General features: G+C 43.0%; 1 protein-coding gene across 5 annotated transcripts in view; it reads right to left on the minus strand.

Annotated features, from left to right (window-relative positions):
- LOC149449342 (aldo-keto reductase family 1 member C15-like) overlaps positions 1–14,545 on the minus strand; it is a 56,742-nt gene that overhangs the window by 23,880 nt on the left and 18,317 nt on the right. For all 5 annotated transcript variants that reach the window (XR_016315419.1, XR_016315420.1, XM_089693370.1 and 2 more), the window contains 3 exons: positions 13,803–13,919; positions 12,278–12,355; positions 767–889 (listed from right to left, as the gene is read on the minus strand). Coding sequence is in view for 3 of the 5 variants with exons in the window: in XM_089693370.1 (XP_089549496.1) it covers positions 767–889; positions 12,278–12,355; positions 13,803–13,919 (318 nt within the window). In the remaining 2 variants the exon portion in view is untranslated. The remainder of the gene's footprint in view (positions 1–766; positions 890–12,277; positions 12,356–13,802; positions 13,920–14,545) is intronic.

Below are 14,545 nucleotides of genomic sequence, written 5' to 3' on the forward strand. Positions count from 1 at the left end.
ACCCTTCCTTTCTTTCACCCACCCTTCCTTCCTTCCATCCACCGCTTCCTTCAAGGGGGAGAAGTTATGGGGGGGGGCAGTAAAAATGCAGCTCAGCTGCGAGATGAACCCCCCCAGAAGAAAAAATTATCTACAGCCCTGAAGGATTGAGCCATTTTTGTGACCCAGGCTGGACTCTTCCTCTCTCCATCTCCATTAGATGACAGAGAGATTGGTAATTTACAAAAGAAAGATAACCTTGGGCTTCCAGTTCAGCTCACAGAGAGTGACACGAACAGTGCATTTCTGGCAAGATTAACAGATATTTTCTGAATTTCCCTAAAAATCAAAAGATTTAATGGACCAGCATGTACATGTCAACTGAAAAAAAAATATAGATAAATGTCACGCTAACTAAAAAAGGTGGAAATACACTGGAGCTTCCAGATTAAGAAATCTCCCTTTAACCTGCTTTTGTTACAACATTGTTTCTATCAGTCATGAATGAATTCTTATAATTACACAAAGCCTCCATGCTGGTTGTGAGAAAACGTCATATCTTTTGCCCATTTGCAAAATGTTTAGTCCTTTCTCAACATGTCCCCACCCTCAATACCGCACCTTCTGACCACACCCCTAAGCTGCAAGACTGGCCTAGGATCAACATACCCTGTGATGATTGATTGGCATCAGACAAGAGCACAGGCAAAACTTAAATTACTTGTTTGTTTCTGGTTTTTGTGGCGTCACATGCTGTGGGAGAATATCAGCTATTTGAGTCAGTTACCTGGTTGCAGGCTGGTTTGTATCGCAGTTCAGGCATATTAAGTATGAGTTCTAGCTGCCGCCGGTTAAAGCTTGATACTCCAATTGATTTGGTTAAACCTGCTGCCTTACAGTCTTCCATCGCCTCAAATGAAAAAGATATATACACATTAATGGATGTGATTGGCCATAGCACTTTTTAGTAGTCTGTCACTAAAGCACAATACTATGGAGTATTTTATTTGTATGACTATTTTTGGTAATTTTAATGATTGAAAATTATACTTTTAAATGCAGTAGTTTTTTTATCACCGCTGAAGGTATTGCATGCATGTAATATTGGCATTTTTTGCAGTGTTTTGTAAGAATAAAATTTGCCCAATTTATTCTGCCTTTAAGTCAAACTCCAGGCAAACCGCTATATAGACAAAATGCATATATGACCAATGTTTTACCTGCTAAAGGATCTGTGTCTGCACATCCAGTCCTGAGATTTACACAGCACAGTCCTGTCTGGCAGGACAGGAGAATTGCTTATTTTCTGCTGCAGTTTAGAAACACCTACCGGTCTTGTCCCTTTCCTGGCCTGTGAATGAACATTAAAACAAGCAGCAGACTGATGAGCTCCATATTAGTCCAAGCCAATCCAAGGTAAAACTGCTCTTACCCCTGGGTCACATCTATGTGGCTGCTGCGGATCCGCACAAAACTTTGTGCAGCCGCACCACCCGCACAGAGAAATGCAGACCCACGGGCGGGTGCAATTAGTTCTAATGGCACGCCACCCGCACTGGAAAACACAACCGTACTGGGCTGCGTTTTCCAAATAAGTGTAGGGACTTCTTTCCCTGCGTGTCACGGGCACGGGAGTACATTCAAATGAAAGGGCAAAATGCGGCCCGCACGGCCGCATAGATGTGAACCAGGGTTAAGATCTCTTTAAGGCTAGGTTCACATCCATGCAGGTTGCGTTTGAGCCGTTTCTGCATTGCATTTTGCACCTGCGTTTTTGCGGGGGGTTCCATATTTTTAATTTTTTTTGTTGCTAGGCAGATTTAAAACACAAAACGTAGCAAAAACGCAATACATGCTTCTCTGTAGCATTTCCATTGAAGTCTATAGAACCAAAGATGCAACCATTTGCGTTCAAAAAAGTCCCTGATCCTTTCCAAAAAACTCACCGGGTGAAAACGCATAGATGTGAATATGTCCCATAGGAAATCATGTTAAATGGACTGTACTGTGTTTCTGCAAAACGCTGCAGAAAACGCTTAGGTGTGAATTAGAGATGAGCGAATCGAACTTGGCGAAGTGGAATTCGTTTTCGAATATTAGGAAAAATTCGATTCGCACCCAATCCGAAAATTAGCAAACTTCGGATGCACGAATCAAATTTTTCCCGATCGGCCGATTTTCATCCCTTCTACAGCCGGCAAAAAGTGTCCCTGCAGAGAGCTCCGCTATTTCTGACAGTTCTCTGACAGTTCCTTCACATTTACAGCGGTTGAAACATTGTATCTATTTGTTTCCATTTAGGATACAGATGTTTTTATTCGGAAACAAATAGATACAATGTTTCAACCGCTGTAAATGTGAAGGAACTGTCAGAGAACTGTCAGAAATAGCGGAGCTCTCTGCAGATACACTTTTTGCTGTACTGGAATTCTTCTTATTTTCATCCTACTTCTTCTTCTTCTTCTTCTTCATCCTCATCCTCATCCTCTTCTTCTTCTTCTTCTTCATCCTCATCCTTTTCCTCTTCTTATTCTTCATCCTCATCCTCTTCTTCATCCTCATTCTCTTCTTCTTCTTCATCCTCATCTTCTTCTTCTTCTTCCTCATCTTCTTCTTCTTCATCATCCTCATCTTCTTCTTCTTCATCCTCATCCTCTTCTTCTTCTTCCTCATCCTCATCTTCTTCTTCTTCTTCTTCTTCTTCATCTTCTTCTTCATCTTCTTCTTCTTCTACTTCTTCTTCATCTTCTTCTTCTTCATCTTCTTCTTCTTCTTCATCATCATCTTCTTCTTCATCCTCATCCTCTTCTTCTTCTTCCTCATCATCTTCTTCTTCATCCTCATCCTCTTCTTCTTCTTCTTCTTCCTCATCCTCTTCTTCATCCTCATCCTCTTCTTCTTCTTCCTCATCCTCTTCTTCTTCTTTTTCTTCTTCATCTTCTTCTTCTTCTTCTTTTTCTTTTTCATCTTCTTCTTCTTCATCTTCTTCTTCTTCTTCTTCTTCTTCCTCATCCTCATCCTCATCCTCTTCTTCTTCTTCTTCTTCTTCTTCATCATCATCTTCTTCTTCATCCTCATCTTCTTCTTCATCTTCTTCTTCTTCTTCTTCTTCTTCTTCTTCTTCTTCTTCATCATCATCTTCTCCTTCATCCTCATCTTCTTCTTCTTCTTCTTCTTCATCCTCATCCTCTTCTTCTTCATCCTCATCCTCTTCTTCTTCATCTTCATCTTCTTCATCTTCATCTTCTTCTTCTTCCTCTTCTTCATCTTCTTCTTCATCCTCTTCTTCTTCTTCATCTTCTTCATCATCATCTTCTTCTTCATCCTCATCCTCTTCTTCTTCTTCTTCATCCTCATCCTCTTCTTCCTCATCCTCTTCTTCTTCATCTTCTTCATCTTCATCTTCTTCATCCTCATCCTCTTCTTCTTCATCCTCATCCTCTTCTTCTTCTTCCTCATCCTCTTCATCTTCATCTTCTTCTTCATCTTCTTCTTCATCTTCTTCATCATCTTCTTCTTCATCATCTTCTTCTTCATCTTCTTCTTCATCTTCTTCATCTTCTTCTTCATCTTCTTCATCTTCTTCTTCATCATCTTCTTCATCTTCTTCTTCATGTTTTTATTCGGAAACAAATAGATACAATGTTTCAACCGCTGTAAATGTGAAGGAACTGTCAGAGAACTGTCAGAAATAGCGGAGCTCTCTGCAGATACACTTTTTGCTGTACTGGAATTCTTCTTATTTTCATCCTACTTCTTCTTCTTCTTCTTCATCCTCATCCTCTTCTTCTTCTTCTTCATCCTCATCCTCTTCCTCTTCCTCTTCTTCTTCTTCTTCTTCATCCTCATCCTCTTCTTCTTCTTCTTCATCCTCATCTTCTTCTTCTTCTTCCTCATCTTCTTCTTCTTCTTCTTCTTCATCCTCATCTTCTTCTTCTTCATCATCCTCATCCTCTTCTTCTTCTTCCTCATCCTCATCTTCTTCTTCTTCATCTTCTTCTTCATCTTCTTCTTCATCTACTTCTTCTTCATCTACTTCTTCTTCATCTACTTCTTCTTCATCTACTTCTTCTTCATCTTCTTCTTCTTCTTCATCATCTTCTTCTTCATCTTCTTCTTCTTCTTCATCTTCTTCTTCTTCTTCTTCTTCTTCTTCTTCATCCTCTTCTTCTTCATCCTCATCCTCTTCTTCTTCTTCTTCATCCTCATCCTCTTCTTCTTCATCCTCATCCTCTTCTTCTTCTTCTTCTTCTTCTTCATCTTCTTCTTCTTCTTCTTCATCCTCATCTTCTTCTTCTTCATCCTCATCTTCATCTTCTTCGTCGTGCCCCGTGACTGCCCAAATGAGTGAAGTGTGCGGTGATTCTAAGATCGACGGCACTCATCTGCATGTCATACTGACTGACAGTATTATTTCTCTTCCCCAGCAGACTCCAAGGGCATTTAAATTAAAGGTACAGTGTTCTGCACTAATATAAAGGCTCTCTGAAGCCTAGAAACCCTTTTAATAAGTTAAATTCGCAGCGAATAAATTTGCATCGAATCAAATTTATTCCGCAAATTCGGCGAATCAGCCGAATCGAATTTTTGAATAATTCGCTCATCTCTAGTGTGAATCTAGGGTAAGATCTTCATGATTAAGCATGCTTTGGGGTTAAAGGCGTTGGAAGAAAACGGCTTCATCAGTGGATAAAGTGACAGCTAGGAAATCTTTGCAATAACGTTTTTACTGTGACATATCTGGAGTGCAGCCTGTCAGTTCCTGCAGAAGTTCCAACTCCATGTCTCTTTGCTCTCTCCTCCTTTCAGTATGTTCTTTGTTAGCACCGCAGCATAACACTGTGTGAACTTAAAATGTTTGAATATGCAGCAGAGCATGCTTGTTATACTCACTGTGGAACCTAAGGGGTTAGTCCTCAGCATTGTGTAAAAAGGCTGTTTTATCCTGTCTTCTCTGATCCTCCCCTTCTTATACTGTCCCCAATCCATCTGCTGATAGTACAGTACAGAGCTCTAGGAGTCGCTCTGCACATGCTCAGTTTAGTGTGTATGGCTAGAGAGGTTTTTTTTTTTACCTTTTGGAGGGTGCATGTGATCAACACAAGGAGAATCAACACTGTCCAGACAGAAGGTCAGGGGTTATGCAGCCTCATAGGACAATCAGAGGAGAATGAAAACTCCTCCTACAAGCTTTAACCAGTGCCAGATATTCCTGCAGCTCCTTTAATGTTGCTGTAGGCCTTTTTGGCAGCCTCCCAGAGCAGTTTACTTCTTGTCTTTTCATCAATTTTGGAGGGACATCCAGTTCTTGGTAACTGTCTTTACTGTGTTCCATGGTATATCTAATACCTTAAAAATTCTTTTGTACCCTTCTCCTGACTGATACTGTTTAACAATGAGATCCATCTGATGCTTTGGAAGCTCTCTGTCGACCATAACTTTTGCTGTAGGATGCGACTAAGAAAATATCAGGAAAGACCTACTAGAACAGCTAAACTTTATTTGGTGTTAATCAGAGGCACTTTAAATGATGGCAGGTGTGTACTAACTCCTATTTAAAATTATTTTGAATGTGATAGCTTAATTCTGAACACCGCTACATCCCCAGTTATAGGAGGGTGTGCACACTTATGCAACCAGATTATTTTAGTTTTGTATGTTTATTCCCCCCCCGCAAAAAAAAATAAAAAAATTCAGTTTGTTTTTTATCCGAGTTGTACAGTTTATAGGTCACATTAAAGGTGGAAAAAGTTCTGTAATGATTTATCTTTGTCTAATTTTTTTACATCCCATAAACCTGACATTTTAACAGGGGTGTATAGACTTTTTATATTATTATTATTATTATAATACAGTATTTATAAAGCACCAATGGTTCGCTCATTAAAATATCCACTGTATAGTGAATGCAAGGTCCTGGGTTTAGTAATACTTTAAATACAATACATGTAATGATGGATTTATGAATACAAATCTGCATTAATGTGTCTCTTTTATATCTGTCCTGAGTTCAAGTTTTGTATTTCAATGGTTTTTATTTATTTTAAACATTTTCAACAAAAAAAGAACTGAAGCAAAAGGCACACCCACGCAGGGGCTGTCAATGGCACATAGGGTACAAAAGGAACAATGCTACAACATCAGCAGTGCAAAAGGTACGCCCGCACAGGGGCTATCAATGGCACAGAAAATGTGAAAAATATAGTGTTATAACTCCAACAGTGAAGTAAATCGAAGGCAGATCTCTACCACCTCACAAAGGTCAGACAAAGACAAAAAAAAAAAAAAGAAAGGAAAGAAGAAAAAGAGAAGACCAACAGCAGGGATCCGAGACCACCTAATACCGATCAACAATCTAGACCCAGACTAGCCGGGGGGAGCGTAGGAAAAGCGTATGTCCACCACGGCTTTCAGATTTTCAAAAATTTACATTGGGAGTCAGTACAGATACTCAACATATGTTCATTAAGCAAGTGGACATACGGTACTGCACCCCCTGCAGAGGCACAGATGTAATATTTCAGGCTTGAGCAATTGTTCTCGTTGCTGACAAGAACAAATAGGCCAATTTCTGCTGGTGAGCCAACAGGCCCGGTATGGGGCAATGAAGCAAAGCATACCAGGCTTCCCGGCAAATGGAGGGATAAAACAGCGTGTAGAGAAGGCCAAATACACAAGACCAAATCCGAATCAATCTTTGGCATTATCACCATATATGTAACAGATCTCCACGATGGGAACAACCCCGAAAGCAGCAATCACTATAGGTTGAGTTCGCCTGGGCCATACGAGCCAGGGCCAATACCAACAGAACAATACTTTGCATGCTGCCTCCAGCGTGTTTGTGTTGAATGAACATTTAGCTATAAATGGCCAGGCCTTATTCCAGTCCTCTGGATCCACGACCGCCCCCACGTCGCGTTTCACATATGATAGGGAAGTACGCACCGAGCTCCTGTTTAAAGATGCATAGAGTAGGGAAACAAGACCCGGGGCGCCAGGACGCTGTTGGCAAAGCTGTTCAAAGGCATATTTCTGATATGGAAAGGCTGAGGTGCCACGCAGTGAGGTCAATTTCAGTCAATACTGAAATTGAAGATAATAAAAAAAATCCGCCTGAGGGACATTCTGTGATTCCCGAAGAGAATTCCAGATTCCAGGTGGGGAAAGACTGCAAAGTCAAGAAGTGTCGCACCTGCGAAAAGCCATGGGCTACCCACCAGGAGAACACCCCAGGTTAAACTAAACCCTGTGGGGAGAGACAATTATTAGTAGCTCGTCTGAGATAACATTAACAATAACATATAAAGCCATTTATAACTCTGCCCCAAATTACATCACCGATCTTGTCTCTAAATATCACCCAAACCGTACTCTCCGCTCCTCTCAAGACCTCCTACTCTCTAGATCCCTTGTTTCCTCCTCCCATGCTCATCTCCAGGACTTCTCCAGAGCTTCCCCCATCCTCTGGAACTCTCTACCCCAATTTATCAGACTATCGCCTACTCTGCTCACTTTTAGGCGATCTCTGAAAACCTCTCTCTTCAGGGAAGCCTATCCTGCCCTCAGCTAATACTGGAATCTTCTACTCTTCCAACCAGTCCATCCCCCACAGTTACTACCTTTTGTACCACTAGCCCCTCCCACCTAGATTTTAAGCTCCAAGGAGCAGGGCCCTCCTATCCCTCTTGTATTGAACTGTATTGTTGCTTATTGTCTCCCGCTTATATTGTAAAGCGCTAAGCAAACTGTGACATCAAGCCACTAGAGAGGCAAACCGAGTCCCATACGTGCAGGCTGTGGAGCAAAAGTGGACTCAAAGTCATCGGGCGTAGAGCAGGGGGCAATCATAGAAGCATTCAAGTCACAATAGGGGCACAATTAGGTAGTTCCAAAAGAACCCAGAGAGGAACATCAGAGGAGGCTTGGAACATGGACAGTGGGGCTATCTGGCTCGCCTGATAATACTTGGCTACATCAGGCACCCCCAGACCGCCTTGCAGCCTATGAACAAAAAGCGTATTTCTGGAGACTCTGGGTCGCCGGTCAGCCCAGATAAATCACATAATCCTCGCCTGAATCAGCCGAAGGAAATAAGAGGGAACCCGCACTGGAAGGGTGCGAAAATAATATAATAATTTTGGCAGGATAGTAATTTTCACCAAATGAACTCGTCCTATCCATGACAAGAACAGGAATTACCAAGAGCGCATAAGACAGGATACGGAACGAAGCACAGGAAAATAATTGGTAGCAAACAAAGTGCCATAGGTGGGGGTCAGGTGGATACCCAAGTATTCAAGCGAAGATGAAGCCTATTTGTAATGAAAATGGGACTCCAAGTGCAAAACCAAATCCGAGGCCAAAGTGATATTGAGAGCAACAGTCTTATCTAAATTTATACAGAGGCCTGAAATTAAGGAGAAACACGCAAGAACCTGTTGCAAGTTTGGGAGCGTCGTCAATGGATTAGTGAGAGTCAAGAAGACATCATCCACAAAAAGACAACTTAAATTCCTGTCCTGCGTATGGGACCCCCAATATGTTACAATCAGCCCGGAGCGCCAAGGCCAACGGCTCAAGAGCCAAGACAAAGAACGCCAGAGATGGGACATTCCTGTCTCATCGTTTGCCAAATAGGAAAGGGATCCGAGAAATACCCTGCATACTTAACTGAAGCCGAAGGGGAAGAATAAAAGGCCTGAATCCAAGAAAGGATAGAATCACCGAAGACCTAGCGGGACAACACGAACCGCAGGTATTCTCAGGATAAGGAATCAAAACCTTTATATATGACAGAAAGAATCCCAGAATTTTCCGCTGTTGCAAAAGGTGTATAAGGTGAACCACCTTACGATCTGCCTGCCTCCCAGTGACGAAACCCACTTGGTCCCCATGGACCAGGGTACGCAAATATTTATTCATCCGAAGACTGAAAATCTTGCCCAATATCTTCAAATTTTCATTAAGAAGCGAAATGGGCCGAAAGGCTTGCGGTTCCGGCACATCTTCTGTTGTCTTTAGGAATCATTGAAATATGAGCTCTGAGCTCATCTGGGGAGGGCAAAGAGCCCTGTTGTAAGTCATTGAAGTAACTAGCCAAAAAAGGGCACCAACAGGGTTGCAAAATTCTTGTAGTAGAGGCCCGAAAAGCCGTCCGGACCCTGGGCCGCAGAGGACCATAAGGATTTGATAGCTTGAAGTACTTCTGATACAGATACACCTGCATTAAGGGCTATCTGCACCGCTTCCAACAATACAGGGAGCCTTAAATCTTGAAAGAACGCTTCTGTCTGAGCTACAGGAAAGGGATCTGGTTTAGCGTACAAATACAAAAGGAAGTCCGCAAAGCGTGAGACAATCTGCTGGGGATTGGAAGTATAACCCCTCGCAGGGAGCCGCAACTGGACCGGCTTATAGGGTTTCCCCACAGACTGGAGTTTCCTAACCAGCATCAGACCCAGCTTATTAGCAAAGGTATAAAACCTATGTTTGGTCCACCGTAGGGCCCGTCCAGTTCTGCAGCCAGGGTGTCTCAAGTACGTTTATGGGCCGCGGATGGGTGTGACTTCCAACAAGTATCTGCTGAGGCCAGAAGAGAATGAAATTCCAAAAGGCGCCGCTCCCTCTTCCTAACCGCAGCCAGCTGTATTATGTGGCCTTACTCGCCTCCCACAGGGATCCTGAGTTGTCCACAAAATATGTCCGTATGAAGGATTCAATTTGCTGACTGTTGACCTGAGTGGTCAATAAAGACTCATTAATATGCCAATACCTGTGCCATACCCGAGAATGCAAGAAGTAGGACCAGGGGATCATGGTCCAACCAGGGTGAGGAAGGGATAGATATCTGCCTGACTAAAGGAAGCTGTTGCACCTGCATAAATACGTGGTCAATGCTACAAAAACTGTCATGAGGATTGGAGTAGAACATGAAGTCACGCTCAGTAGGGCAAAGTTCCCTCCAAATGTCTACCAGCCCTGCAGACTGCAGGAGCGAGCACATGCATTCCTCCTGCACCCACTCGTGAGAAAGGGCATAGCGCCTATCTAGAGCGGAATCCAAGGTACATTTGAATCCCCCAAAAGGAGAAGGCCCTTAGGGTGATGGGAAATTATAGAACAAAGATGTGTGAAAAATTTGTGCTGAAAGCGATTAAGGGCATAATAGGAGACAAAGGTGACCTCCTGTTCCCAAAGGGTGCCCTGCAAAAGTAGATACCTGCCCGTGGGGTCCGCTATATTCCGGACACAGGTGAAGGGGAGATTGCATTTGAAGGCTATCAGAACACCCTGTCGTTTCTCTGGAGCCGAAGCCGTGTAAAAAGTGGGATAATGAGGCGAAAGATACCGTGGGGTGGAGGACTGGGAAAACTTGGTGCTGCGATTTAAGGTGATAGAACCGTTTCTGAGGCAAATTAAAACCTTGTACATTTTGTGAATGTACTTTCAAAAGGGGCGAAGCCATTGCGGGATCGGTGTAATCCACTCAGCAGAGATGGCATAGGTCGGCCAACAATTTCCACTCCCAGGGACAGCAAGTCCAAAACAGAAAGGCCAGGAAAGAGGGAGAGATAACAAAAGCAGGAGAAAAAGGAACACACAAAATATGTACAATGGCACTGCCATATCACACCTCTGGCAAAATGCATCCTACACTCAAAGGATACCAGTTTGGGGTGGCTCTACCACCGGACACATGGCTGTAAATGGATACATCAATACTGTTAGGAGGCACTGATAGGCAGCACTGATAGGCGGCACTGATGCACAGTGATAGGTGGCACTGATTGGCAGCACTGATAGGTGGCACTGATTGTCATTGATAGGTGGCACTGACTGGCACTGATGGGTGACACTGAAAGGCAGCTCAGATGGGCACTGATATGTAGTATTGATGTGCACTGGTAGGCACTGATATGTGGCACTGGCAGGTGGCATGGATGAGCATTGAGAGCTGGCAGTGATGGACACTGACAGGTGGCACTGCTGGGGCTACACAGATCATCAGGGCACACTGATCATCAGTGCCCTGATGATCAGTGCACATGTCCCCTCTGAGGAATGTCGATTACCGGCTCTACTCTCCTCACGAGCTGTCAGTGTGACAGCTTGTGAGGAGAGAAATGCCGATAACCAGCATTTCCCTGTTTACATGCGATCTGCTGTGATTGGACACAGCTGATCACATGACCGAGCCGACATCTTCGGCTCTTTCCGTGGATCGGTGATCCGCTGTGTCTCCCGGAGCCGTGCATGCGTGGTGAGAATGGGAGGACGTCATATGATGTCCTCCCAGAATGAGAGAACCGCCTTGCGTCCGTCATTGGACTATATGGCGGGCGGGAGGCGGTTAAAAAACAGCCACTCACCTGTCCCACGATCCTGCGATGTCCTCCCCGCAGCCCGTTTCACCAGCCGTCTGGTGTTCCAGGCGCCAGCATCTTTAGTGTGGGCATCCGGCTGTGACAGCTTGCGGCTTCACTGTCAGGTGCCCACTGGGTAGGAGGACAACTTCCACTTCCGATCGCCTAGGCGATTGCAGCGGAAGTGGGAGTGGGTAGCTGTCAATTTCGGGTACCCCCCGCTTTAAAAGTGTTACTAAACCCAGGACCCCGCATTCACTATATCCAGTCTCCTACAGTACACACTACATGGAAATACAATTATTTTAGTAAAAATAAACTGCTAAATACCTTTTCTTATCAGCAGTTAGAGCAGTCTTGTGACTTCTATCAGTGTCCAGCAAAGCACTGGTTAAAGCTTGTTGGAGGCGTTTTCATTCTCCCCTATGAGGATGCAGAACCCCTGACCTCTGTCTGGACAGTGCTGATTATTCCTGTGCTGATCACATGCACACTTCCAAGAAAAAAAACTGTAGCAATATACACCAAACAGAACAAAGGCTTGGAGGCAAGCTTCACATGCTCAATCAGGAGATGGATTGGGGACAGTAGAAGATGGGGAGGATAAGGGAAGACAGGATCAAACAGCCTTTTTACACAATGCAGAGGATTAACCCCTTAGGTTCCACAGTCAGTATAACTAATATGCTTTACTGCGTATACAGACTGATTTTACTGTTGTGGGTTTAGTAACACTTTAATATTATAGGGCCATTTATTCTAAACTGCATACTACAGTTTCAGATGTATTCTTCATCAATGTAGTGTAAAAAAAATCCAGGCCACATTTTCTATACATTGCATTGATGTTGGCCAACAAGTCTGAAACCAGTTTATGCAGTTTGCATCACCGTCAACTGTAAACTTCACCCGTAATTGAACTAGCTTTGTACCTTCCAAGTGTCACGAATGTCTGTGTTGTAATAGATGACTTTCCCGTTCTCATCGCTTGGATAAGGGTCATCACCAGGCTGTTATGTGGAAGAAAGAAAACAGGTTTAGTTGTGATATGGAAAACTACCATATGGGCAATGCACTAGTAAGATGTTTTAACTGTTTAAATATATCCAGATATATCAAGATACTTTAAAATATAGTACAGTTCCTTTGTCCTGCCTTTCCCTTCCTTGAGCTGTTATCAAAGGTCTACAAAATTTGCTTAGTTTACATTCAATCTGTCTACACTCTCAGGTTAGAGAGACAGGCCCACAGACCAGGGCAGTTCCAGAACTGGCTGCCTGAGGTGGGGAGTGGCAGTCCTCAGCATCATTTTCACAAGTTTTAACATCTTTTTTTTTTTTTTAGCATTTTGTGATTTCTACAGATTACACAAGTGCATTGCCGTGCAGAAATTACCTGTTTTTGTCTCCAGACAGTGAAGACCCAGAATAAAACAGGTATATATAGCAGATGTCATCCATACTGTTCTCAGTCCTTGTCTACAGTCAGTGCAGACTCCAGACAGGGTGAATGTAAGCAAACCAATGTTTTAAAACATTTTAGCCAGCTCGCAGGTGCCTACAGATAGGCTGCTGTTAGTTCAGGGTGTTTGAGATGCCCAGGTGGGGGAAAGGGTTAATGATAGGTTTGCCGGTTTCACAGGTCTACATATAAATAGGGGTAAGGCCAGGCTCTGGGGTGGCTGGCAGGACCGCATGGGTAGCAAGAGGGTCTGAACACAGAGAAGGATGTAGCACGAAGCAATGTTCACCTGACACCCTTACGGGACTCTCCACTAATGGACTCTGCCAATCTTGGATTTAAACCTGTACAGGTATGCCTGGGAAGCCAAGAATAGTTAGAAGAATGTGTTCCACTTTATGCTGTACTGTTGCAGAACATACAAAAGGGAGAACAAGGGCCTGTAAAGCACATGAGTTACTAGAGTCGAGCCACCACAAAAGGATTAACTCAGCAGAAAAGTTGGGAGTAGAAGAGAGTAGTTGTCATGGGTAAGCATGAACTGGTGACAATGTAACGCAGCCAGACATCAAGGAATGGTACTAGGATGGGGTGACGGGTGATCCGGTAGTGAGGGGGGGGGGTGTAGTCCACCTTCCTTCCCTAGTGGTCAGTACCCCAAAAGTAACTGGAATCCAACCCATGGTATGGGTGCCCCATGTATCCAGCTACATTGTACAAGAAAGAGAAGGGGTTAATTATGTGCATGGTGGTACCCCATTCTGTCACTGGGAAAGATGAGAGGGGAGGAGAGGTTGCTATCCAAGCTGAATCGCACTGCAGCCGATCCTTGAATCGCACTTGAAATCTACAAGGAATTTGTGTTTCAGTGTAAAACTAGCCTTACAGAAAAGGATGCGATCAAATGGAATAATCTTACACTCTAATAATTTTTGGTGCTCCCACGAAGGGTACATAAAAGTTTTGGTTTGCATAGAAGTTTCTTTTTAATAGTACCTTGAGTTCCATGGGATTGTGGATAAGGAATAAATCCATGTAGTCTAGCTGAAGATCTCGCAGGGACCTTTCAATTGCAGGTCGTACTCTCTCAGGTGTTTGATCAGTAAGCCAAAGCTAAAGAAAAAAAGACCAAAAATGTTATAATAAAAGTAATATAATTTCACTAACATAATTTTTCTAATAATAGGGGTGATTTAGTTTAATGAGGCAATCAATTAATATAACTGAATAGATAAATAGTGCTGTAAACTCAGTAAACCTAACCAGAAAAGCAAAAGTAAACAACTGACAGAGCCCCTAACTAAGGTGATATAAATGCATACCTAGAAAATAACCAAACACAAGCGAATGAAAATAACAAGAATGACTAGATGCTCTGCTAGGCAATACCAAATATGAACAAATCAATAAGTGAAACTTCAACGTCAAGACATAAATAAAAATAATACATTTTATTTATTTATATATAAAATCTCAAAACACACTAAATAAATCTGAGCCCTCAACCCAGTGACAGTCTGTGAATAAATGTCCATAAATGTAAAAAGCAAGATCTGTAATGCAGAAAAATCTTCAAATCAACATATACTGTATTCCACATGTGCATTGAAAAGTGATCACCCTTAAAAATGCTCCACAGCTATCGTTCACACTTACCTCCCATTTTGACCTATAGGGAATATAGGTTCAATACGCTGTAATATCAACCCGAAATCCAACCAATCTGATACATCCATGTT

Source organism: Staurois parvus, unplaced genomic scaffold (assembly GCF_062004578.1).
Source record: "Staurois parvus isolate SC_StPar_1 unplaced genomic scaffold, SC_StPar_1.0 ptg000629l, whole genome shotgun sequence".
Lineage (NCBI taxonomy): Eukaryota > Metazoa > Chordata > Amphibia > Anura > Ranidae > Staurois > Staurois parvus.